Source organism: Xenopus laevis, chromosome 8L (genome assembly GCF_017654675.1).
Source record: "Xenopus laevis strain J_2021 chromosome 8L, Xenopus_laevis_v10.1, whole genome shotgun sequence".
NCBI lineage: Eukaryota > Metazoa > Chordata > Amphibia > Anura > Pipidae > Xenopus > Xenopus laevis.
This window is the reverse complement of record NC_054385.1, coordinates 34,949,236-34,976,755: the sequence shown is the minus strand read 5'-3', so window position 1 is coordinate 34,976,755 and position 27,520 is coordinate 34,949,236. Positions and strand designations below refer to the sequence as shown.

Sequence of the window (27,520 nt, the reverse complement as noted above, 5' to 3'; positions counted from 1 at the left end):
CTGTTACCTATAGCAACCAATCACATTGCTGCATTCATTGTTCTTCTTGCAGCTGGCTTTAAAAAGCTAATCACTGATTGGTTGCTATAACAGCCCATGGGCAAATTTGCCCAGTGTTGATAAATGAGTCTCACTGTGTCTTAGGACCAATTAGCACTTAAACAAAACCTCCACCGGGGCAAGGTAAGGTTCAATAAGTAAGTGAGCTGCATTTGGTACAGGAACTAGATTTGTACCAAGGTTAAGATAAAAGTGTATATTTTACGCTGCATGGCTGCATTAAGCAAAAAGTGTTGTAGAAAATAAAAAGCCAAAAAATAGTGTTCTGTAGTTTAATTTCTTTTTGTATTTAAAATCTTGCAATGTACTGATATAATAGTCATTTTTATCTTACGGACTCTCCCATAGATTTGAACTACAGAGTTTCTTAAAGAATAAATATAAATGTAAACTTGCTCAGGGTGCTTTCTAAGCACTTTCGCATTCGAATGTAGCATTTAACTTTTATTTTAGCTACTTGTGTTTTTATGTATGTGTACAATTATAACGCATTTTGTAGCAGTGCCACCTGCTTATCAGTTCCTCTGATTGTACCCAGGGCTGCCATCAGGGGAGGGACAGGGGGCACTGTTGTCCCGGGCCCGGATGGTTTGGGGAGCTAAGGGGGGCCCGGCCGTGCTGCACTTACTTGCATAGCTGGGCCCTTGCCATCAGTGAGGTGCAGATTTCTGAAGGGAGGGCTGGAGCTCCGATGACTGCTTCTTGCGCTCTGATTCACCAGTGAAATGTAAGTCCTGGTAAAGCCGCATGGGGATTGGATGGGTGAAGTTTGAACCTCCCCTCTACTTTATCCAATCGCCATGCGGCTTTACCGGGACTTACCTTTCATTGGCGAATCAGAGCACAGGAAACTAAAGATACCAGCACCTGAGCTCCTGGCTAAGGTAAGTGCAGTTTTCTTTTAACTTGTTGGGGCCCTGGCCAATTGTTTTTTTTTTTTTAAAAATAACTTATTGGGGCCCTGGGCACATTTTTTACCTAACTTGTAGGGGCCCTGGCCCTGATCACTAATGTCTTTTTTAAAAATAACTTGTAAAGGGTCCTTGGCCACCAATGTTTTTTTTTCTTTAACTTGTATAGGGCCCTGACCACCAAAGTTCTTTTTTTTTTTTTTAACTTGTAGGGGGGCACTTAATGTTTTAAAGCTTGTGTCTTGTGTGGCCCTCATACTGATGGGTGAGGGAGGGGTGGCCCAGAAAATTTTGTTGATTTCTGATGGCAGCCCTAATTGTACCATCAGAGTGATAGATGTTCTCTTCCTTTAAGGTACTATTTCTCCAATTATATATTTATGAGAATTGGCCAGCAGGCGGTACTGTTGGAACACAAATCATATTACTAGTTAATGGGGTGGTTCAACTTTGAATTAACTTTTAGAATTTAATAGAATGGCCCATTCTAGGCAACTGTACAGTTGGTTTTCATTATATTTCTATCGGTTTTGATTTATTTGCCTTCTTCCACTGACCCCATCTGAAGAACAAATGCTCTGTAAGGGTAAAATGTATTGTTATTACTAGTTTTTTATTACTCATTTTTCTATTCAGGCCCTCCCCTATTTATATTCCTGTCTCTTATTTATATAAATGCATGGTTGCTAGGGTAATTTGGACCCTAGCAACCAGATTGCTGAAATTGCAAACTGGAGAGCTGCTGAATAAAAAGTTTGTCTCAGAATATCACTCTCTACATCATACTAATAGTTAACTTAAAGATGAACTAACCCTTTAAAGTGGTGGTTCAAAGTAACATTTTACTATTTTATAGAATATTTCCAGCCATCAAATGGGGGGTGACTGACCCCATCTAAAAACAAATGCTCTGCAAGGCAAAAGATCAAATCAGTGCAAGGTTGCTAGGGTAATTTGAACCCTAGCAACCAGATTTCTGATACTGAAACCTGGAGCTGAATAAAAAGCTAAAAAATTAAACAAACACAAATAATAGAAAATGAAAAACAATTACAAATTTTTTTTATAACATCACTCTCTACATCATACTAACAATTAATTCAAAAGTAAACACAAAGTAAAGTTAAAATACAGTAGCACTGAAACTAAAATTTGTAAGCAGAAAAGAACCCTAAGCAATTTTACATTTTTTTTTTCAAGGTTTCCTTATTCTTTTATGATTTTTTTTTAATGAATTGTGCTGCTGCATTTTAATTAAGTGTATAGCATTAATAAAAATAATTAGAAGTATAGCCACATAAATCTTCTCATATTTTCATTTACGCACATGAATAGTAGTTACTGCGGTATATCTTGATAAACTTTAATTAGCAGCACCAACCAGTGGAAAAACATAGAATTGCTTTAAAGAAATTAGAAATTCGATCTAATAAGCACTTTTGCTGTTTTTATTAATATTTTTTGTTGCCAAGCTATTAAGCCATTTTTAAACTGTTTTATATAATAATTGTGTAACAGCAGTGCCACAGATTAATCTTTTTCCTGAGCTAAGCAACATCAGAAGAATTCTGCTTTCCTTCTGTGTTCTCCCTGACTATAACTGACGAGGTGGTGGCTATGTTTTACAAAATGCACAGTTTAAAAAAACAGAAAAACAGAAAGAGAAAAAAAACCCGGATATTTTACTCCAAGTTATCAAAATTATATATACTAATGATTTTAAAAACACCATCTGCTGGTCAGTTTTCCAACTTTGAGTCAGTCAGCAGGATGTTCTGTTATGTTGCTGTTTAGAAAAGACGTTAAATATCATTTGAGGTTGCTCAGAAAGATGGGTGAATTAAACCCAAAAATGCACTCCTCTGTGGACCACAAGAACCAACTTTTCCGTGCCCATAGCTTATAGTTATCACATTAGTCCTTGGAGTAAGAACAACAAAGAATACAAGTAATGATGCAGTTGCCTTTAAGAGAATGTTTTTAGCGTTACTACACGAGTTTTACAGCTGATACAGACTAGAGTGTTACCTTCCCACCCTCAATTTCCTGCTCAGACTGTGTCTTTTTTTCTTCTTCTAAAACTAAACTAAGGGGTTATGGGTTGTCTCTGCTAAGGGGCAGGTCTATATTACAAGTCCCGTGTGCACAAAGGAGGTTGGTGGCCCATATGACATCACTCATCTTTTCTAGTAGGACCGCACTAGCCAAAAATTTGACACGGTCAGGAAAATGATGAGCAGCTGCAGCTTCCTGCGTTCCTACCACTTCCTCATCTCAGCACTACACACATTTCCTCTTCCAAAGAAAAAAAAAAAAAGATGGGCAAGAATAGTTACGAACACCAGGTTAAGATGCAGTTAGTTTTCATTCAGATGCATCACTGTCTCCCTGAAAGCCTTTTATCAGGCTTCATATTGCAGGAAGTGGTTTTCCAGCTATAACAAAAGCTTGTGTGTATATATTCAATAAGGTCTATGGGTTGTAGCACCATCTCTGAAGAATTCCCTCTATTCAGACCTGAAAGACTGAATTTGACAAGTCTGTTCCACTGCCCTAACTTAATACGGATGTAGCAGATTAACAGAACTCAGTGGGGCTCATTTACAAACACTGGGCAAATTTGTACCTTGGCAGTAACTCATGGCAACCAATCAGATGATTGCATTCACTTTTCAAATTGCAACTGAATAAAAGCTCATCACTGATTGGTTGCTATCGGTCACTGACCGGGTGCAAATTTGCCCAGTGTTTATAAATGAGCCTCAGTGTGTCCCACATATGTCCTCAGGCCTTAAAGGAGATATTTTGTGTAAAAAATAAAAATGTACCAGTGCATTATAGTCATTTAGATATAGAAGAACTGTGCTTTAAAAAATAGTGTTTCAGGCTGATTTATTGATTATCTCTGCAAAAATCCTAATAATCCCTCCCTTCCTTTCTACTTCCTGCTCCCTGAATTCCCAGGCAGTTCCTGCGGCTCTCAGCACACAGTACTGTATGACAGGAACCAATCAGAAGCTAGCAGGACCTGATAGGGAACTGTAGCCGGTCTGTGCTTGTGTGACTGCAGGGCTGTGATTGGCTGTCCCCTCCTAATGTGCTTCTGGCAGGGACCGTTAGGACTCGCCCTTCCCTCATTTGAAACACAGACTGGGACCAGAGAACATCTATAGGGAGCTCCAATAAAGGGGCTATTTTTAAAAATAATATTTTTTAGCACCATGTAAAAGCAACACATAATTACTTACAATTGCCTACAAAATTAGGGATTTTTTATTTTTTTTCATCTTATATCTCTCCTTTAAAAATAGCGCATGTCTTCTTCATTTTTTTTTATTTCAAACAGCATGTGACTAGAGAAAATGTAGTGAAAAATATTTACCTTCACTGCAGAAGTTTTTTTCCACACCAGAAAATCGTATCTTTTCATGGAGTAGCTTCTCTTGCTTGCAATATTCACACTGAGACACCACCCCATGCAGTCGCTTGTAATCATCACAGCAGTCTTTACAGCAAAACTGGTATACGTGGTCCTGCAGGGGCCAGAACCAATATGCAACAAGTCAATTTTTGATCTTTTTTTATTTACAGTGAATTTTGTTTTATAATCCTATCTTAAAGGGGTTGTTCACCTTTAAATGAACTTTTAGTATGACGTAGAGAATGATAATCTGAGAAGATTTGCATTTGGCTCTCATTTTTTATTATTTGTGGTTTTTGAATTTTTTAGCTTTTTATTCAGCAGCTCTGCAGCTTTCAATTCAAGCTATCTGGTTGCTAGAGTCCATATTAACATAGCAACCATGCAATGATTTGATAAGAGAGCGGAATATGAATAGGAAAAGGCCTGAATAGAAAGATGATTAAAAAAAAGTAGCAATAACAAATAACATTGTAGCCTTACAGAGCATTTGTTTTTTAGACTGGGTCAGTGACCAACATCTTTAAGTTGGAAAGAGTCAGAAGAAGGCAAATAATTAAAGGGATACTGTCAAAACGCACCAGTTAATATTGCTACGCCAGCAGAATTCTGCACTAAAATCCATTTCTCAAAAGAGCAAACAGATTTTTTTATATTTAACTTTGAAATCTGACATGGGGCTAGACATTTTGTCAATTTCCCAGCTGCCCCTGGTCATGTGACTTGTGCCTGCACTTTAGGAGAGAAATGCTTTCTGGCAGGCTGCTGTTTTTCCTTCTCAATGTAACTGAATGTGTCTCAGTGGGACATGGGTTTTTACTATTGAGTGCTGTTTTTAGATCTAACAGGCAGCTGTTATCTTGTGTTAGGGAGCTATTATATGGTTACCTTCTCATTGTTCTTTTATTTGGCTGCTGGGGGGAAAAGGGAGGGGGGTGATATCACTCCAACTTGCAGTACAGCAGTAAATAGTAATTGAAGTTTATCAGAGCACAAGTCACATGACTTGGGGAAGCTGGGAAATTGACAATGTCTAGCCCCATGTCAGATTTAAAAATTAAATATAAAAAAAAAATCTGTTTGCTCTTTTGAGAAATGGATTAACGGATTCATTTTGAAAAAATAATTTTTTTCCCATGACAGTATCCCTTTAAAAAACTATACAAGATAAAATGAAAGCCAGTTGAAAAGTTGCTTAGAATTAGCCAATCTATAACATACTAAAAGTTAACTCAAAGGTTAAAGGCTGTCTTTCTGGCAATTAAGTAACTTTTGTTTCCCTAACTACAGTTGTCCAATCAGAGCTAATTGCCACTACGTCACAAACAGTTGCTAATGTGGTAGTTTACCCCAGTCTTATTACAAGGTCGCACCTTGTAATAATGAAAGCTAACAAATTATTATATGAACCATTTCACTGATCAGTTTGTGAGAGGATTTTAATACAACCCATACAAAGAAGTCATAATGAAACACCAATAATGTACAATATACAAATATGAGTATGGGAATCAAGTATCAAGGAGGAATTAAGCACATCATATTGCTAAAGAGAAAGGAAGCACATAAAGGACACATTGCAAGGTTTTCCCCAGACACAAGCTTCTCATTCATTCATTGTGTTTTCTGCCACTGCATGGATTCAAAGAAAACACAGCAAGCTCATTACAGAGCCAGATCATTGATGAACACTGAATGCTCTCACCTGCCAGTCAAGAATCTCTGGCTTTCCTGTGAACAAGTTATGGCAGTAATGGCAGTTAAGGTGTATGCCGCCTTCTGGGCTGGTGCGCTGAAAAAGACAATTTTAGCATGTGAACAAAGAAGCAAAACATGAGCAAACATTCCTCAGGGTACTTCACTTTGCTCCCACACTCCAAAAACCTATAGATAGATAGGTTAAAGAATATGTACAGGACCAGTCCCAAGAGATCATAGAGGTCAAACCATTGGGCACAAGAATTCATGTAGGAAGCACTTGCACCCAGGGGGTCTCCAGCTCTCTGCACAGTGCAGTTGTCCAGAATGCTCGGGACCCAGGGTTTTTTTTCCATATAATAGATCTTTCTGTAATTTGGCTCTCCATACCTTAAGTCTACTAGAAACTCATTTAAACATTTAATAAACCCAATAGGCAGGTTTTGTTTCTAAAAAGGATTATTTATATCTCAGTTGAGATCAAGTACAAGCTACTGTTTTATGATTATAGAGAAAAACAAAATCATTTTAAAAATTTGGATTATTTGGATAAAATGGAGTCTATGGGAGATGGACATTCTGTAATTCGGAGCTTTCTGGATAACGGACTTCCAGATATTATTATACAGCTTTTTATGTCTGGGTGACAGGTCCCCTTTAATGAAGAATAGGCAGATGCCACAATATTAACGTGCAGCCTACCTGGAAAGTGGTCCAACAGCTTGGGCTGCAGAACTGGTAGAGAACCCTTTCGGTCTTATTATAGTATGCCGGCTCAGGTAAACTGCGTCTACATAGACTGCATGGTCGAGCAGGACCTAAGACATGGAACAATGGCAAGAGTAAAATGATTTTAAAGGGATACTGTCATGGGAAAAAAAAAATTTTCAACACACATCAGTTAATAGTACTGCTCCAGCAGAATTCTGAACTGAATCTGTCTCACAAAAGAGCAAACAGATTTTTTTTATATTTAATGTTGAAATCTGACATGGGGCTAGACATAGTGTCAGTTTCCCAGCTGCCCTCAGTCATGTGACTCGTGCTCTGATCCATTTCAGTCACTCTTTACTGCTGTACTGCAAGTTGGAGTTATATCACCCCCCTCCCTTTCCCCCAGCAACCTAACAACAGAACAATGGGAAGGTAACCAGATAGCAGCTCCCTAACAGTGTAATTTAGAAATAAAAACGACATCATAAAAATCATGACAGAATCCCTTTAAAGAAAGAAAAACCTTAAACAAAAATAAGTTTAACTTCAAATTTAATTGTGATGTAGAGTGATTTTCTATGCCGTGGACCCAATTATGCCTTATTTCATATGCTTGGGGGCTGATTTATAACATTGACATGGATTTCATTCAAAAAATGTTTGAGGTGGTCTTGGGTTTGCTGGGGACAGTTAAAACCATTTAGGGGGCCCCATTCAGCCCATGAGCATCAAAGCTTTAGGACATATATAATTCTGGTTTTAATACTTTTTTGTTTTTGTAGCAAACATTTTCAGGTTGCTAGGCTCACTTACCCTAAGTTATGTGAGCCTGAAAAGATAGAAACAAACTAAACCAGAAAGATTTCGCCTCAAATTCTGAGTGATTCAAATTCCACATTACAGATTTGCAAAGCAAAATAGAAATCCAATTGTGGATTCCATCATCATCTGCTCAAAGCCTTGCTACCTTCAGGAAAGAATGTGCCTTAATAATGCATACCAGCGAGGGAAGCACTAGCTTTCTGCCGTATCAATCATTATATAAAAGCACATGGTAAAAAAAATGGTATAGTGTATATGAATTTGAAACGTTTTGTATATCTCAAGTACAGATGAGAAATCTGAATTATTCAAATGGTAACAAGCACAAATTAAATGTTGTATAAGTTTAAAAAGTGATAATTAGTGAAATACATATAACCGCCTGCAAAGAATTGTAAGGTGGCCTTAAACATGTGGATAAAAGCTGCTGACTCTGTACCTCCAGTCCTATGAAGCAAATTATTGGCAGGCAGGTATCAAACGGGCAGGTTAAAAATAATGCTAGATGAGAAGAACATCAACATGTTGATATGGGCTTCATTCATCAGGTCTCATAGGCCCCCATGGAATGATCCAATATAATGCAGCATGTGGGTGGAAATATTACTGGGGAATCATGCACAATGCACAGTGAAGAGCCCTGTGAGTGCGATCAGTCTCCTGCCTTGACTTCTACAAATGTATCACATGTATACAGCCTTAAAGGGGTTGTTGACCTTGCAAACACTTTTTTTCAATTCAGTTCTTTTCAGATTGTTCCCCGGAAATAAAGACTTTTTTCAATCACTTTCCATTATTTATTTTTTTACTGTTTTTCCAAAATCTAAGTTTAATGTCCTTGTCTCTGGTGTTTCAGTCTGGCAGCTCAGTAATTCAGGTGCAGACTCTGAACTGTTACAATTTTGTAACATTTAGTTGATACTTTTCTCAGCAGCATCTCTGGAGTATTAGCAACTATTGTATCAATTCTAACAGCTGCCTGTAATGAAACCCAGAGATTCTGCTCAGCAGGGACAAAGATAAGAAATGTATCAACTAAATGTATCAATTTAGGAACAGTTTACAAGGTCGACGACCCATCCTCCCAGAGCTGCTGAAAAATTAAACTTTACCCTTAAACGATGACACACAGAAAATAGAAAGTAATTGGAAAAAGTTGTTATTTCTGGTGATCTATCTGAAAACAACTAGTTGTTTGAAGGTGAACAACCCCTTTAAAATTACAAAATCTTCTCCAGCTGCAAAATCTCTCTCCTTCTGTTTTATCAACCAAATTTAAAAGAAAAAAAAAAAGGAAGAAAAGGAGCCATACTTGGCTACATCTTACCGGTTAAACCCGACTGCTTGACTTTATGTGAAGTGATGCAGCAGATTGAGCAGAACAGACCCATACGACCATTTTTGTCCACATTGGAAAGCATCTCAAAATTCTTACAGAGTGTCTTGCAGTACATGCAAGGATATACCTTTGTGTTTTTCTGCAGACAAACCACAGCAAAATAAATGGATTTGGTGTGCACAGATCTAATATTGGGAAAAAAACTTAAGTGTATGGAAAACTATATATTAGAATATCATTGTACTCGTTCTCACGCATTTCTCCATCTGACGCTACCTTTTTGTAGTTGTTCAGGCAGGCTGCATTACAGAAGCGTTTCTGTTGGCCCTCATGGAATAGATACTCCAGTGGCAGACCCTTGTTATAAATGTAGATGCCACAGTTATCGCAGCAGTTGGTTTTTAGACCCTTAGTGGCCCTGAATTTAGTGAAACAAGAATCGCTGCAGAGTCTGTGGACTACATTGCCATTGCTGACCTCGTGCTGAATCTGAAAGAATTAACACAAGTACTATGTTATGCAACACTTCACAGGTTTCTTGTCCTAAACAGAATTCCTCCTTTGTGAGGTTTACCCTTTTCAATAAAAATACTTAGTGGTGTTATAAACAAAAGCTTACCAAACAAACTGAAACGTTAGTATATGGAAGAATACAGCTAACTGCTCAAACTTTATTTAGTTAATCTACTATTTGTGTTCCATGCTGAATTCCAAACTGCAACCTAGTTATTAAGTTATTTAAGTTCTAGCAACCAGAAATTCCAGCCTGATAACTGCACTAGAAAAAAAGATTTGCCCTTTCTCTTTAGACAATCTGGCAACCTAAGCTTAGATATACATCTTCATATAAGCTATACAAAACCAAGCAAAACAAAACATTAACCTCTTAGTTTATTTAACTGCAGTCTGTAAGCACTGCCCTCCTACATAAACAGTAGGGTACAGTGTATAATGTACATCAAGGCAGAAGTTTTGATGTACACTGGGCAGGTGGACAAACATTAAAAATTGCCACGGTTAAGCAGCAAACCCCAACTGAATTTATAGCATTTCAATCATTTATCATTAAAGTCCAAAAATTAAGAATGTTACCACAAAAAATACACCTCACCTCTCCACTTTTGTGGCAGATGCTACACTTTATGATATCTCCACTGTCTGAAGAAGCCTGGGAGCTAGAACGTGGCTGTGCCTCAAATAAAGAGAGACAGGCAGAAGAGCAGAATTCTTGGAATGAGCCACCTGCCCCAGTCTGGGCAACCACTGCATCTTTGGAGTTACGGATATCCCTGAAACGAGGAGTAAATAATCAGAGCTGATGCAAGAGGTCATTAGTTGCTAAACAGGACAGGGACATAAAAAGAGCAAAACGGCACAGTTAAAAGTGTAAAATAATTTATTATACTTTTTACAAAAGGTGCATGTCTTCTTGCCCAAGGGTTTCTTAGAGAAGGTAGTAAGACAGGCAGATGAACAGAAGAGCTGGGGCAGACCCTTCCGCTGATATGCAGTCTGCCCTTTCTGCAGAGGAGTGCGACAGTTGGCACAGGTCATCTTGGTAAGTATTGGTTTAGGGGGGCGAGGTGGAATTTGGTTTCTAAGAGACATGCGTGTTGGACGGCGTGATTTAGATGGAACGAAGTCTTCATCATTTGGGTCATCCACCATAGCATCAGAGTCCTCATCAGAAATCTGCACTGTATTAAAAAAAAAAGGCAGACACAATCTCACAATCAGACACAATCACAATCTCCGTGAAGAGTAAAAAAAAATAACCTTTGTGGCACGTGACTGGGAAGGAAACACCCTTTACCAATGCAACGATTATTGCAACTAACTTATTTATACCAAGTAACGATAGATTCAGTAGGTAAACCAATAACCACGGCTTCCGTCCAGTGAAGCAATATAATCAAACAATAAAGGTGGTGGTTAATAATAGGTCCAATACGCAGAACTTTACTGCAAAACTCAAGTGTTTTAATGTGTCACGACACATGATTATTGGACCTATTGTTAACCACCACCTTTATTGTTTAACTTATTTATAAAGTATAATTATGAGAAATAAATAATTTATGCAGTATGTGAGAATATCTTTTAGACCAGAGCAATAGGACAAGGATTACTATGTAATTACCTAAATGTCTGATTTGTAGCAGAGTCATCTCCAGGTAGAGAGTGTCAAAATCAGACTCAAGCTTACAAGCAGGTTCAGCATTGATATATTATCTCTGCTAGGCAAGGAATTCCCATCCCAACTCTTCATGTCTAAATATATAGCATGATCAGGGCCCATCAAAATCTCAGGTGTGTACTCACTTGTGAACACATGTAAGCCTTAATTACCCTCTGATGCCTGAGGACAGGAGACACTATGCTACAAACGGGAGCCATCCAAACACTCGCTCAATTACACAGTAATCCATATTCCCCAATGCTTTTGTAAAACTAGACAGCATATGAGGGCTTCTCTGCTAACACAAAAGCTGTTCTGAAAGCACAGGAGTAGCATCGCTCAGAAAACACTAAAAGCTAGCGACACCTCTACTGGTGCATGCTGGTATTTTACAGGTACTTATTTAGAATAATAACCTATGTCAAAACTGTGATCAGAAAAGGTTTTGTGTTTCTGGAGACATTTTCTTAAAAACGGAAATTCTCATTCGGCACAGCTAAAGTTTAGTAGAAGGATGCTTAAGGTTAATTTTAATAGTGTAACTGCATCTCCATACAGAACTGCAAAGCATCACAAAGTCATATAGTTCCTATTTAAGTATGTCCCACCCAGGGTATTATGTGCCACCCAGGATATTATGTCCGCAAAAGCCGGATGGGGCCCACCAGTTAGGCAGCACTGTTCTAGAAGAAGCACTTCAATTGCATTGGCAGCAACACACTTTTGAGCTATGCCAATGTTTCCCTCCTCATTTTGTTTCCTTTTCTTAAAGGAAAACTAAACCCCCCAAACAATGTAGGTCTCTATAAAAAGATATTGCATAAAACAGCTCATATGTAAAATCCTGCTTCATGTAAATAAACCATTTTCATAATAATATACTTTTCTAGTAGTATGTGCCATTGGGTAATCATAAATAGAAAATTGCCATTTTAAAAAATAAGGGCCGCCCCCTGGGATCGTAGGATTCACTGTACTGTATGTTAGGTCACATGAGCCAATTAACAGACAGAGTTGTGTCTTTTGCTTCCACACTTCTTCCTGTTACAGTTAGAGTTGAAGTGTTTCTGGTCAGGTGATCTCTGAGGCAGCACACAGTCCATCATGAAATGGTGGCTTAAGGCAAGAGATGTAAAAGGGCAATATTTACTTAAATATATATTCCAGTTTGGTAAGATTCTTTAATATGCCACTTAATATGATATAAACTATCTGTTGCTTAAGTGTTCATTTTGGGGGTATAGTTTTCCTTTAATAGACTGTTAACTCTTTGAGTGAGGGACATGTGTAATGAAATTCCTAGCATTGCAGTATTCATTATCATTTTATGACAACCTAACTATTTATGCCTTGTAAAAAGTTGGGTACATTTGTGGTGCTTTATAAATACAATACAATGTTAGTAGTCATACCGATGCAAATGGGGCTAGACAAATAAATCTAATGGCATGAAAAATCTGGTGAGGTTTTTGCAAAGTCCCTATGCTATTCAAACAACAAAATTAATTAGGCAGGAAAGATCTGTGTTAATGTGAAAACCCTGACTTACTGCTTTGAGATGATGCCAATCCTTCAGCTCTCAGTGTCTCAGAGCGACGGGCACGCTGACTCGGCTTCTGCTCCTTAAAGAAAATTTTAGATTTCCAAACTGAGTTAACAGATATTCAGAAAGAATAAATACATTTTAATGTACATTAAAGAGAAAATACACCCCCTTGTTGACTTGAACCTATTCATCTGGCTTTTGTAGAAAAGGTGCGTATACATTATCTGACTTTTATTGTTTTACACACGCTTACCTGATTCCACAGACTGAAGCATACTATAATAACTCCAATAAGCTATTTCCCAAGATCCTTTATGCTGAGAGTGTAATGCAATCCCCTCCTTCACTTTGTTCAATTTGAAATGGAACCCTGGGACTTGAAGTACCTGTAACTGGCATCAAAACTGCCCCCTAGTTTATGAGTCTAAGTGGGTTTGTTTTACTAGGATAGGGAATTAGATTATAAACTCCACCAGGGTAGAGTCCAAAGTAGGTGATTTTATTTTTTGCTACACAAATTAAATGCTAATTGTAGTAAAACATCTACACCAGGGGTCCCCAACCTTTTTTCACCCGTGAGCAACATTCAGATGTAAAAAGAGTTGGGGAGCAACACAAGCATGAAAAATGTTCCTAGGTGGTGCCATATAAGGGTTGTGATTGACTATTGGTAGCCCCTATGTGGACTGGCAACCTACAGAAGCCTCTGTTTGGCAGTACACCTGGTTTTTATGCAACTAAAACTTGCCTCCAAGCCCGGAATTCAAAAATAATCACCTGCTTTGAGGCCACTGGGAGCAACATCCAAGGGGTTGGGGAGCAACATGTTGCTCACGAGCTACTGGTTGGGGAACACTGATCTACACGATCTGCAGCAGATTATGATTATATATTGCCAAGCTGGACAATGAACTGCAGTGACACGGAGCTAAATGTGCACAGCTATTAAGTAAAAGAGCACACTGTTCCTTACACAGAAGTATAATTAGGGACGGGTGTCATTTTTTTTACCCTGGGAGTACCAAGATGCAATTAAAGGGCCAGGAACACACAGAAAAAAATTAAAAAAGAGTTTTAAAGGGATTCTGTCATGATTTTTATGACGTAGTTTTTATTTCTACATTACACTGCAAAAATTTTCATTTCTGAACCAGCAAGTGTAATTTTTTTTTAGTTGTAATATTGGTGTGTAGGCAGCTATCTCAGGTCATTTTGCCTGGTCATGTGCTTTCAGAAAGAGCCAGCACTTTAGGATGGAACTGCTTTCTGGCAGGCTGTTGTTTCTCCTACTCAATGTAACTGAATGTGTCACAGTGGAACATGTTCTTATATCTACCAGGGAGGTGTTATTTTGTGTTAGGGAGCTGCTATCTGGTTACCTTCATATTGTTCTGTTGTTAAGGTGGCCATAGACACACAGATCCTATCGTACGAATCGAGGATGCAAAGTTGCCAAACGAGCGGATCTTTGTGTCTATGGCCACCTTTAGGCTGCTGGGGCGGGTGGGAAGAGGGAGGGGGGGATATCACTCCAACTTGCAGTACAGCAGTAAAGTGTCTGCAGTTTATCAGAGCACAAGTCACATGACTGAGGCATCTGGGAAACTGACAATATGTCTAGTCCCATGTCAGATTACAAATTAAATATAAAAAAAAAATCTGTTTGCTCTTATGAGAAATGGATTTCAGTGCATAATCCTGCTGGAGTAGCACTATTAACTGATGGGTTTTGAAAAAGACATTTCTCCCATGACAGTATCCCTTTAAATGAAATGGATGGAGCACTTGTAAAATGATGAATCCAAAAAAAGTATTTGCACTTTTTGGGGTTATGGCACAAAGGACATTTTGACCATGAAATGCCAAAGCCAACATGGGTGTTTTGACTGTCGCTGTATCCTCCTACCAGATGCAAACACTTCTTATTCTCATTTGGACTTATTTCTCGCTATTTTATAATTATAATATATTATTATTATAATTTATTATTCAATTATATAATGCCACATGGGGGCCACATGCAGAAAAAAGCAGAACGAGTATCAGCCTCTATGCTGGGCTGGCAACTGCTTTCCTCTACGCCTGCACCTGGAACAACTGCACTCACCTGGGTGCAGACACAACGGTTGCATTTCTTCGCCAAAATCCACTGCATGTGCCTGCACCTTGGCGGACACAATTGTTCCAGGATGCAGCCAAAGAAGAAAGCAGCTGCCAGCATATGGACTGGTTCTTGGCCAGCTTTTTTACACAAGCCAAGATCAGCTCATGTGTGACATTAGCCTTAGTTTAACAAAAAATGGACTTAAAGGAGAACAGAGACATAGTGAAGAAGAATAGATGAGGCAGAAAAGAAAGAGAGAAGCAGAAAAAGAGTAGGAAGGAATAAAAGTGTAATGGGATGAGTATTACAGGTGGTAAGTAGGACATAACAGGTAAAATAAAAGTAAAAAAAGATGCTTAATGATGTCAACTGTGTCACATGATGCATTTAAATTTGTACAATGTGTAGCAATAGAGCACGTCCTTTTAATTATAATAGTATAAAACCAGAAATAGACATGATGTTCAGCCACATGCCAGTGTTATAAACAGTACCCTCCGCTCTGATCTCCAGCGTGTCTGCACCCAGAGACACTGCATTGGCCTGCATGCAGACACACAGGAGCAGATTTCAGCACAGAAATGCATACTCATGCGTTATATACGCAGTTTACATGCAGGCCCTTGCGGAAGTAGAAGCCCAATGCATTTATAACACACCGAATTTAGAGAGCGCCAAAATATTTGGCAGTACTGTACAACAGAAGGTTGTATGCATAAAGCATACGGATTAAATACAAAGACACAGCAACACAGGAGGTAAAGAGGCCCTGCTTATTCCATCTTACAAGCAGTACATAATGTGCCAAGCAGAATGGGAGCTTATATCTTCTGAAACTATTTCTGTTTAGCCCAGGCCTACCTCAAAAGTCAATTTATAGAGACGCCAAGCGGTGATATCACATAGACCCGCCAAGTGGTGACAATGCACGATGATGGAGAGCTCAACCCAAACCAAAAAATAACACTTATTGAAAGTGCAGGGTGCTTATCCAGAAGACCAATCCCTTGCACTAGGGTCAATAGAGCAATTGCAACAAAATTTGGATGCACTTTTTGTTTGAAGTGTGTCAAAAGTGATTTATTAAGCCCAGCGGCGACATCAAAAAATGCGCAAGTCTATAAACTGACGGACTGGAAGCCGGCAGTGTGAGGTCTGAAGATTTTTTTGTGGTAGTCGGCCCGAAACTAATTCTGTTTAGCCCAGGCCAGCCTCAAAAGTCAATTTATAGACCTGGCCAGCGGCGAAAACACATAGACCCACCCAGCGGTGACGTTACAAAAGGCGCGAGTCTAAAGAACTGACGCCCTGAAAGCAGGTAGCATGAGGTCCCTGAAGATTTTTTGTGGTAGTTGGCCCAAAACTAGCTCAGGCCTCCCTCAAAAGTCAATCAACACTGCAATAAAGGCATTTTATGTAGAGGGAGATTTGGTCCTAACTGGCAAGCAATTGGGTATCCTTTCACTCACAGAGAAGGAAAATTCTGTTCACATAAATGATGTATTTTTGAGGCAAATGAATAGACCCTTTTGGATAGTTGTTTTTGCTGTAATGGTGGGTACTAGAAGGGTATCTAACCGGCACAGCAGGATTTCAACTGCAAGAGGAAATATGTGATTATATATGCACCAGTCAACATTGGATCTCTACATAAGCTTTTGTTTTCTTGTATGATAGTGTTTACATGGACAGGCCCGGATTTGTGGAAAGGCCACCTAGGCCCGGGCCTAGGGCGGCAGGATTTTAGGGGGGAGGCATGCTGCCCAACCACACCCACATTGGTTCCAAAGCACTGGGGATGCTCAGGAGATACAATCATTTTTTAAATTTCCCGCGTGCCAATCCCCATTGCTCCGGTCCAGATGATGAAAATTTGCACGCATTAAGGTGAGTGGACAGGGGCGATGGTTTTTATAACAGCAGTCTCTGCAGCAGAAGTTACAGCACACATAGGCAGCTCCAGCTTTCCATTGGTTGGATATCAAACACCAGCGGTCAGCACTTTCAATGGATATTTCAGCATTCCGAGGCTGAAAAGGACCGGTCACTGCTGTTAGCAGGTGTTTTCCATTCATGTCAGTGACAGGAGACATAGAGAGTATTAGCTAATGGCTGAAAAAAAAGAATACCTCAATACTCGGCCTAAAGTGTGCCTCTTAGTCTAAAATGCAAGTGTTTCTTGGCAAAAAAAACTGTTAATTTGAAACTTATGTTCTATCTGGTTTGCACATTGGAATTAACAGAGAGCCTACAATGGGGGCCCCCAATCTCTGTTACCCATGAGCAACATTCAGATGTAAAAAGAGTTGGGGAGCAACACAAGCAAGAAAAAAATTCCTGTTTGGTGCAAAATCAAGTGCTGTGATTGACTACTGGTAGCCCTTTTGTGGACAGCAGGCTCTGTTTGGCAGCACATCTTTTTTATGCAACCAAAAATGGCTCCTGCTTTGAGGCCACTGGGAGCAACATCCAAGGGGTAATGTCATGCGCCACTGGTTGGTGATCACTGGAATACAATATGACTTTATGAATTTTATAATTATAGCTTCATGGTATTGGATGGTTCGTGACTTTCCATAACCATTTGCAAGCATCACCCCATTAATTAACTGTGTCAGTATTAAAAAAAATTCCATGGCTGCTGGTTGATACTATACAAGTTCAAATAGTCGGCAAATATTAAAATGGTGATTTCGGAGAAGAAAAGTCCATAGGGTACTTGGGCAAGCTGCAGGCCATAAAAATCCCTGGAGGGACTGCATGCAGAAAGCTAGTCTCCCAGCTGTGCTAAAGTAAACAAATGAGGCTCATCGTGATCTGATGACTGTATATTTTCTATTTTATACCACATATAAGAAGATACAGAAACTGCCAGCAAACAAAATCTGAACTGTTATTCTCTTGTCGAAACATTGCACATTGATTTAAAATATGGCAATGCGGTACTCATTTGTGTGTCATGCAGGCTGAAGCTCAGAACAGTAACGTGAAAATTCTGCAATTGCCAACAGAATCTCAAGAGCTCTTACCAATGATGCCTCTGTTCCAGTAGATTTCTCATTTGGGCTGTCCCCTGCAGAACAGAAACAAAACAAAAATGAAGATTGCGTCGTAGCAATGACAACAATGTGGCCAATACATAGCAATGTTTGCAGTGAGGGTCTATGCAGTATGATATGAGAAACATATTTATTCTTCAATATATAGGAAAAGAAAATGGAAAGAAAAAAAAAAAAGACCATGACAGGACTTGGGATCAATAAAACACCAAGTAAAATGATAAGAAGGTCACAAAGACAAAGTGCCAATAGCCCCTCTTGCCAACATAGGAATGATAATTCAAAATGGAAGCCTGGACACACAGGACACTTACTCATAGGCTATAGATGTCCTCATAAATACTTTTTAATGTTTCTACTACCTTTGCTACTGCATTTATTAATTGTAAATCTCCTTCACCTATTTTGAGTTTTCCATGTATCCTAGTCACTCAAAGAAGAATGACAAACTTTGCTTAAGAGACTCTTACAGATCAATACAGATCACAGATTAATTACAGATCAACCCCATCAAACTTTAGGTCAAACAGCAAGATTTTTTTGAAGAGTCACCTATTCACCCCTACCAGTGCATAACAAGGTTGCAGAAAAAATCCTGGTATTTTGGTGCCAGTTAAGGGATTGGGGAAAAAAATATCCCCCCCAATCAATATCAATATCACCCCAATCCCTTAACTGGCATTTAGGTTGAGTTGACCCTGGTACAGCTCTAGATGCTCTAAACTCTGGGAACGACTATTAAACTACTCCTTTTTTTGATAGAAGGGAAAAAAGGGGAGTTAAGGGTGTTGTTCACCTTTGAATTAACTATGATTATGATGCAGAGAGTGATATTCTGAGACAATTTGCAATTGATTTTAATTTTTTATTATTTGTGGGGGTTTTTTGTTATTGATATTTAGCTTTTTTAATTCAAAGACTTCTGCAATCTGGTTGCTAGGGAACAAATTACCCTAGCAACCATACATTGATTTGAATAAGAGAGTGGAATATGAATAGGAGATGACCTGAAAAGAAAGATAAGTAATCAAAAGTAGCAGTAACAATAAATAATTAGCTTTGCAGAGCAATTTTTTTTTTTAGATGGGGTCAGTGACCCCCATTTGAAATTTGGAAAGCGTCAGAAGAAGAAGGGGAAAAAATCTGCATTGTTTTTAAAATAATCAAGTATATATTCACTATCCCTTTCTCAGCATCTGTTTCTCTTCAGTCTGTCTTCATGCAGGGGTTGGGAGTCAGATGAATGATCCAAAATATCTTATAGGGGGCAGGATTTTTTTTGCCAGTCACACCAATCCACGAGCCATTTAACAGGGTCATTTTTCAGCAGCCAATGTTCCCTACTTGCCATAAATTTAACTGATCGGATTAAACACTCTCTGTAATGCACCACTTAGATATGTAAAATATATAATACAATTAAAAAAAAGCCTATAAAATGTCGAAATGAACAGCATTCTATTCTGAGCACTTATGTAATTAACATTATTTTTTTTTTTTAGATTGCAATTATTTAAAATGATATTACGAAAAAAATGCTGTTTAAGATGTTTAAAAAAAAGCAGCGAGAGTTTCACATTTCCAAAACTGAAAAGCAGAACAGTCCTCTTTGTTCTGGCAAGTTCCTCAACTTGAGTATGGTCAGAAACTGACCAGCAGGTGGCGCTGATATAACACAATTCATTCAATTTACAGTCCTTTTTTCCTTCATATCTTTAAAAGAATTATTACAAAAGTGCTTAGGATAGCATTCTGATCAATTTTACATTAACTCATTTTAAAGGTTACTTATCCTTTAACATGAGGGTGCTATACCGTGGAGAGCAGAAAAGAAAAAAAAAGATTTAGTCTTAACTATCCTTATTATTGCTCAATTATCATTCTGCTTAAAGAGGAACAAAAATACAAAACTTGGCAAACAATGGTCTGGGTGACAGAAGCTCACTGTACAAGTTAAACTCTGAACGGAAAATATAAAGAAATTAGGAATGTCAGCCTTATCCAGTAACCAATGCTTAAAAATTGCTACCCTGTAAAACAATAGATACCTTTTATAGGGAGGATTAGCCTAAACTAAAGTACTCCAAATAAGTTCAATAAGAGGGGTTGTTCACTTTTAGTATGATGTAGAGGGTGATATTCTGACACAATTAGCAACTGGATTTCATTTTTTATTATTTGTGGTTTTTGAGATATTTAGCTTTTTATTCAGCAGCTCTCCAATTTTAGCAAACATGCACTGATTTAAATAAGAGATAAGAGACTGGAATATGAAAAGGAGTGATAAGTAATAAAAAAGTAGCAATACTAGCGTAGCTTTACAGATTTGTTTTTTGGATGGGGTCAGTGGACCCTATTTGAAAGCTGGAAAGAGTCGGAAGAAAAAGGCAAATAATTTAAAAATGAATAAATAACGAAGACCAATTGAAAAGTGGCTCATCTGAAGCCTTGCACTACTGCTTCTATGGCCACAACCTCTCATAACTCAGGCCTCCTTCAAAAAACACAATGAAGCGGAACAGCCTCAATTCCAAGGCAGAAGATCAGACTGGGAGAATGAATGGAGTTGACTTGGTAAACTTTAGGTATGGAATTACAAGCAACAAATATCTAATGTTGGTCATGCAGGTATGGGACCGGTTATCCAGAATGCTCGGGACCTGGAGTTTTCCAGATAACAGATCACTGCGCAATTTGGATCTTCATACCTTAAGTCTCCTAGAAAGTCATGTAAACTTTAAAGGGGTGGTTCACCTTTAAGTTAACTTAGGGGCATATTTATTATGCTGTGTAAAACAAAACAAGCAGAAAAAAACGTGTAAAATAAATGTTGAATATATCAAGGTGTGTTTTATTTTACGACATGTGAACGCCATATTTAACGCTGTTATTTTACACCACTTCAGACCTTTGTGGAAGTTGCTCAAAGAAAAAGTGTGTAAAAAAGATCACACTATTTTTTACTAGGCAATGCCTGCCGATGCGTGGTGTATTATTCCTCCATTTTTTACACCACATAATAAATATGCCCCTTAGTGTGTTATAGAATTGCCAGATCTAGCCAGATCTAAGCAACTTTTTAACTGATTTTTTAATAGTTTTTAAGTATTTGCCACCTTCTTCTGACTATTTTCAGCTTTCAAATGAGGGTTACTGACCCCATTGTTATTTTTAGCATGTTTCTATTCAGTCCCTCTCCTATCCATATTCCAGTCTCGTATTTAAAGGGATCCTGTCATGGGAAAACATGTCTTTTTCAAAATGCATCAGTTAAGTGCTACTCCAGCAGAATTCTGCACTGAAATCCATTTCTCAAAAGAGCAAACAGATTTTTTTTATATTCAATTCTGAAATCTGACATGGGGCTAGACATTTTGTCAATTTCCCAGCTGCCCCTAGTCATGTGACTTGTGCCTGCACTTTAGGAGAGAAATGCTTTCTGGCAGGCTGCTGTTTTTCCTTCTCAATGTAACTGAATGTGTCTCAGTGAGACATGGGTTTTTACTATTGAGTGTTGTTCTTAGATCTACCAGGCAGCTGTTATCTTGTGTTAGGGAGCTGCTATCTGGTTACCTTCCCAAATTCTTTTGTTTGGCTGCTGGGGGGGGAAAGGGAAGGGGTGATATCACTCCAACTTGCAGTACAGCAGTAAAAAGGTGATTGAAATTTATCAGAGCACAAGTCACATGACTTGGGGCAGCTGGGAAATTGACAATATGTCTAGCCCCATGTCAGATATCAAAATTGAATATAAAAAAATCTGTTTGCTCTTTTGAGAAATGGATTTCAGTGCAGAATTCTGCTGGAGCAGCACTATTAACTGATTCATTTTGAAATTTTTTTTTCCCATGACAGGATCCCTTTAAATCAATGCATGGTCCTACCTACCAGTTTTCTGCGGGACAGTCTTGATTTTGACAGCTCCCGATTTTCTCTTTGATCTACTGCATTGATGCCAGAAAAGCATACAAATTTTCTGAAACTTAATTAAAATAAGAGCCTTTTTGGCAGAGAGCACAGAACAGTCAGCATCTGCATATTTGTAACAATTTAAGATAAGCAAAGAAACAATTTTAACTGTTTAAGATAAGCAAGTCTCTTGCTGAGACTAGCAGCTTAAAGGGCAATTCAATTTCATTAGCAAAACTGATATTACAAATAAATCATTGCACTAAAACTCCCAGAAATACATTCAGTTTTATAACCTGCCAAATTTTGTAAAATGGCCATGGTAATTCGGGGGTGTGCCCATAAAATGGGCGTGGCTGCACAAGGCACAATGGTTTTTCCCACTTTTCATTTTTCTAACTTTGGGAGGTATGCATGGTTTGGACCGTAGCAACCAGACAGCTGCAATTCCAAACTGAAAAGATGCTTTTAAAATGCCAAATAACTATAAAAAAAACACAAATAATAAAAAATGAAAACTTAATGCAAATTGTCTCAGATTATCACTCTCTACATCATACTAAAAGTTAACAACCCCTTTAAATAAGCCCAATAGGCTGATTTTGCTTCCAAAAGGACTAATTATATACAAGGTACTGTTTTATTATTAAAGAGAAAAAGGAAATTATTTTTTAAGTTTATTTGGATAAAATGGAGTCTATGGGAGATGGCCTTTCTGTAATATTGAGCTTTCTGGACAACAGGTTTCCAGATAACGGATCCCATATGATACAAAGGTATTAAAACTAGCAGGTGGTTTTCGCCTATCATTCCATGCAAAATCCGGACAAGTTTAGAGTACCGATATAGGATCTATTATATCGAATGCTTGGGACCTGGGGTTTTCTGGATAAATCCTTCTGTAATCTGGATCACCATACCTTAAAATCTATCAAAACCTCATTTATACATTAAATAAAACCAGTAGGATTGTTTTGCCATCAAACACAAGGTACTGTTTTATTAGTAGTGAGAAAAAGTTAAAGGGGAACTCCAGCCAAACCAAATTTTGATAAATGGGCCCATATAACAGACAAATCGCAGTTACCTGTTTCTTCAAAAAGTATGAATAAATGCCATTTTCTATGCTGAAATCCGGCTGTTTAACATTTCTTCTCTTTCTGCATTATTTGAAATCCTGGCAGGGAAGGAGGGACTAAACACTGATGTTACAAATTGTAACAACTTCTCCACAGCTTACAGACAGCATGCAGGAACTACATAACCCACAATGCATTGCACTGTGATGTTCTGTTCCTTATTGAAATCACGTGTGCAGGGAATTGTGGGGTTTGGAGGATGCAGGCTAAGGACAGATGGCTGCTGATACAAAGTAACAGTAGTCAGCCAGCTCAGCAAAGTAGTCAGACAGATCAGCAGGAGAGCAGGGGAACTGTTCGAAACCATTAAAAATCATGAAAATTCTGCATATTTTTTAATTGATGTATATTGCAAAGTTGCTTGAAATTATGTTTACTTTTCAAAAAGCTTAAGTTATGTTTGTGTGAAGTTCCCCTTTAATCAGTTTGAAAATACGAAATCTTTGTTGGAAATGTACTCTAAGGAATATGGCCTTCCCATAATTGGGGGCTGTCCTGGGTCCCGCACATTTAAAATGCTTCAGTGACCAAAACAAAAAACATATGTCACAGAGGCAATAATGTACAAAATGCACAGAAGAGACCAGGTTTAAATCAACCAATGTGTTGTCACGGACAGAAAGATTATTTATTGCCCTTTCCGTACCTCACTTCTGGAATAAAAACTGTTTAGAAGTCCTGCTAAGAAGAATGCCAAGCAGAGAAATAAAGTAGAAGTTCACTGCAACCTGGCACAAATAGCCTATTGGGAATATTTAGATATCAACTAAGGACAAAAGAACAGCGATGCAAAAAACCTGAGAAGAAAAGCAAAGGTTCAGATCAGCAGAGGCTCCAGATAAAGGCAGATATAGGTTTTACAGGGACTAACCTGCTGGAGTTTTAGGGCCCCCATCGGTTTCCTGGGGAGAAGAGTTGTCTGCTTGGGCTGTTCCTTTATTTTGTGGTGAGGATAGTACATCAGAGCTCAGGCTACTGTCTACACCGTGAGATAGAGAAGTGCGAGGTTTTAAAGTGGGTCTCATTCTCATTCTCTTTGGTACAGTTTGGCTAGGCTGCGGAGAGTCTGCTTGCTTTTCTGGGGGTTCCCCTGCAGTCTTATCTTCATTGAGGCAGTTGGCATTCTCAGAAGCATCCCCACTTTCATCAGCAGATTGTGCCGGTGGGCTCTTCTCATTGTCTAAGTCGATATAAATGTCCGCTTTTTTCTGTTTAAGCTCCAATCCATCCTTCTGGCTTGCAATTGAAATATCAGAGGTGCCAGCATTCCCCGAGTCTCCGTCATGCCCATGTTCTTCGGTCAGGTCCACTGGTAGGCTGTCTGAATTATTTTCTCCCGTTTGATTGGATGGCGACAACCCCTCCTCGCTCTCCATACTGACAGTGTCTCTCAAACGCTTTTCTGAGGAGATTTTATCCACCCAGGAAGATCACTGTTGGATGCAGCAGCAAAGTGACCAGATAGCTTACCAGATTTCACGAAGGGAAGAGAGGAAGCTCACCTGCAAAGACAGAGAAATAAACATTATTGGCACACTGCAGCAACATAATACCAGTCAGATCCTATACATCATACCTAAAGTTACAGTATAACAAGATCCCTTGCAGACCTTTATGTATTTCCCCTGGTAACATATCATAAATGTTCAAATAAAATGTACCAAAACCAACAAAATAATAAAGAATATGCTTTATGGGCTTACATAGGGCAATTTTCTGAATACTATTGAGCCCATGTATCTCTAACAACCACAACAGCTGCCTTAGGTGTGTCTCAGCACAACCTATTTTGTTAATATCCTGTGGGACAAGTTGGGACCTAGGGTTTTCCGGATTTACCGTAATTTGGATCTTTATACCTTAAGTCTACTAGAAAATCATGTAAACGTTAAATAAACCCAATAGGCTGGTTTTGCTTCCAATAAGGATTAGTTATATCTTAGTTTGGATCAAGTACAAGCTACTGTTTTATTATTACAGAGAAAAAGGGGATTGTTTTTAAAAAATTGGATTATTTGGCTAAAAAACTTTCAAGATTTATAATAGCCTGAAGCGGGAAATATCTTGGATCCGAAAACTCTCCAGCTAAAACCTGTGGAGGTCATGTAGAAGTCAGTAGCAGAGGTCCCTTGAACCATTTGAAGAGGTTTGAAGCCTTCATGATGTTCGGGTTTTTTACGGTGGGATTTCACCCAAAAACTCAATTTGAGCGATTCGCGTTTCTTACTGCAGAAAACTTGATTAATGCAAGATTTCTGTTTTTAACCCAGAATTTACTGGTTTTAATTTTTTTCTGTTTGAGTTTTTTCTTAAATTAGAAAAACATTCAAGTTTTTGAGTTCATTCGAGGTATAAAAAACCTCCCAAACCTCAAACTCGACCGTTGATAAATAACCCCCTAGATGTCTTAAAACGTTAGAAGCCAACTATTAAGAACTCTGATAAATAGACCTGTGGGATATTGTGCATTCAGGCCATACACGAGTGACAACACTGGTAGTTAAAGCAAGATGTAGGGAACGGTGGGTGCAGTTCAAAGTTGTCCAGAGACCCCTTCATATATATCATAAATGGCCGTTCATCTGCACTAGCACCAGAGGCTGTTCAGTCAAATTGCTCATTAAAGTAACTCGCACGCTGACCAATCATTGTGCAGTTTATAGCGCACTCCTGAAGGGAATACATGGCCCCAACTTCTTAGTTCTATTCTGGATCCAGACTCATGCAAAAACAAGCAACTGATACACATTTACAACCATACCTTGGGACAACACACGGATAGACACTTATAAACAGTGCTTACTGATGTCATTATTTTTAAAGGAGAACTAAACCCTAAAAATGAATATAGCTAAAAATGCCATATTTCTTATACTGAATTTATTGCACCAGCCGAAAGTTTCGGCTTCTCAATAGCAACAATGATCCAGGACTTCAAACTTGTCACAGGGGGGGTCACCATCTTGGAAAGTGTCTGCAAAATTCACATGATCAGTGGGCTCTGAGTAGCTGTTGAGAAGCTAAGCTTAGGGGTTGTCACAAATTATCAAGCAAAATTAGGTTGGTCTGTAATATAAACTGATGCTACAGGGCTGATTATTAAATTCTGATGCTAATTGCACAGGTTTCTGTGCTGCCATGTTAATTACTAATCAGCCTTATTTTGTGACATTTCTATTCCATGTGTACTGTATATTGTGAGTGGTTCCCTAAGCTCAGTAAGTGACAGCAGCACAGAGCATGTGCAGTGGATCAGTAGAAAAGAAGATGGGGAACTACTGGGGCATCTTTGGAAACAAGGATCTTTACTGCTAAAGGGCTGGGGTTGCCTTGGGCTGGTACAGAAGCCCAAAACACAATTTACAACATTTCTAGCTTAATTCTGTAGTTAAGCTTTAGTTCTCCTTTAATATGTGCTTAGTGATGTCATTTGTGTCATGTGAATTAAAAAAATAAAAGGAAATATTCAAAGCCATGTCAGAGTTCCATGATCTGTATGAAAGCATTCGACATGTGTCATTATGTGTTTATATATGTGAATAATATTCTTCAATAGGGGGCATATCATTCCCTAAATTAATGGTGTTTAGTCATGTCTTCTGTTACTAACCCTTTGCCTGCCAACAATGCTGTATGAATACACTATATCCACATGACAACAATGGGGAAAACAACTGATGTGGATTCCATTCATGCTGGGTAAAATAGCAAGGCCTTCTCCAGAAACCATACACACTGTGTTGTGGGACAACAGGTTTACGTCCAGGGACATGGACTCAGACCAAAAAGGAAAAGACTTGGTCACTTGAGAAAAGAAAAAACCCACATGTCATAAGTAACACTAGATACACAGAAGAGATGCCTCTTACTTCTGCTATACAGGTAGTCAAATTGAGAGATTTCCCCACTAGGGTTGTAGGGACATGGGTCTTATTATTTGTGGTGGAAAAAAGTGGCCTTTTAAAAACTTTATTTGTAGTTTCTGCATTAAAATTTTGTTCTGCAGTATGTCACCAACTATCTGGTTGCTAGGGTCCAATTCACCTTGGCAACCAGGCTGTGGTTTGAATAGAGAATTGAAAGATGAATGGGAAAGGGCCTGCACGCAAAGATAAGTAATAAAACAACCTGAGGAGGAAATTGCTTCTGAGGCCCACACAAAGAGATAACATATATAGCCTCACAGAGCAATACATTTTCAGTTGCTGGGGTCAGCACAAATTTTACATTACAGACTGAAAAGAAGAGTTTAACAAATAAAATCATATATAAAATGAACAGCAACTGAAAAATTGCTATGAGGGAACCTTTTATAAGATACTTTGTGGGTTATGTAATAAAAGGCACCAAGTTTTCCATTAGGTTGTAACCTATAGCAACCAATCAGCAAGTAGCATTTAATGGTCACCTGATTAAAAGCAAACATCTTATTGGTTGCTATGGGTTACTGCTCCTGGGCAAACATTCGGCACCCCCAAAGATTGACATTTTTCTTCTACATTCAATTAAATCATTAAGAAAAACTGAAATATGAACTACAACTGCACAATATTTCAGTCTTTTCTGATGTAAGCAACATATAGGTTCTGTAGGTAGATCATGTCCATCATAACCCCATC

General features: G+C 38.5%; 1 protein-coding gene across 3 annotated transcripts in view; it reads right to left on the bottom strand.

The window, feature by feature from the left end:
- The window catches only part of zmym3.L (zinc finger MYM-type containing 3 L homeolog), a 44,360-nt gene that overhangs the window by 14,009 nt on the left and 2,831 nt on the right, over positions 1-27,520 (bottom strand). For all 3 annotated transcript variants that reach the window (XM_018229732.2, XM_018229731.2, XM_018229730.2), the window contains exons 2-11: positions 23,773-24,403; positions 17,824-17,867; positions 12,694-12,766; positions 10,371-10,662; positions 10,077-10,254; positions 9,242-9,454; positions 8,954-9,104; positions 6,793-6,908; positions 6,098-6,184; positions 4,354-4,504 (exon numbers count right to left, since the gene is read on the bottom strand). In XM_018229732.2, coding sequence (XP_018085221.1) covers positions 4,354-4,504; positions 6,098-6,184; positions 6,793-6,908; positions 8,954-9,104; positions 9,242-9,454; positions 10,077-10,254; positions 10,371-10,662; positions 12,694-12,766; positions 17,824-17,867; positions 23,773-24,277 — 1,810 coding nt within the window. In that variant the 5' untranslated portion in view covers positions 24,278-24,403. The remainder of the gene's footprint in view (positions 1-4,353; positions 4,505-6,097; positions 6,185-6,792; positions 6,909-8,953; positions 9,105-9,241; positions 9,455-10,076; positions 10,255-10,370; positions 10,663-12,693; positions 12,767-17,823; positions 17,868-23,772; positions 24,404-27,520) is intronic.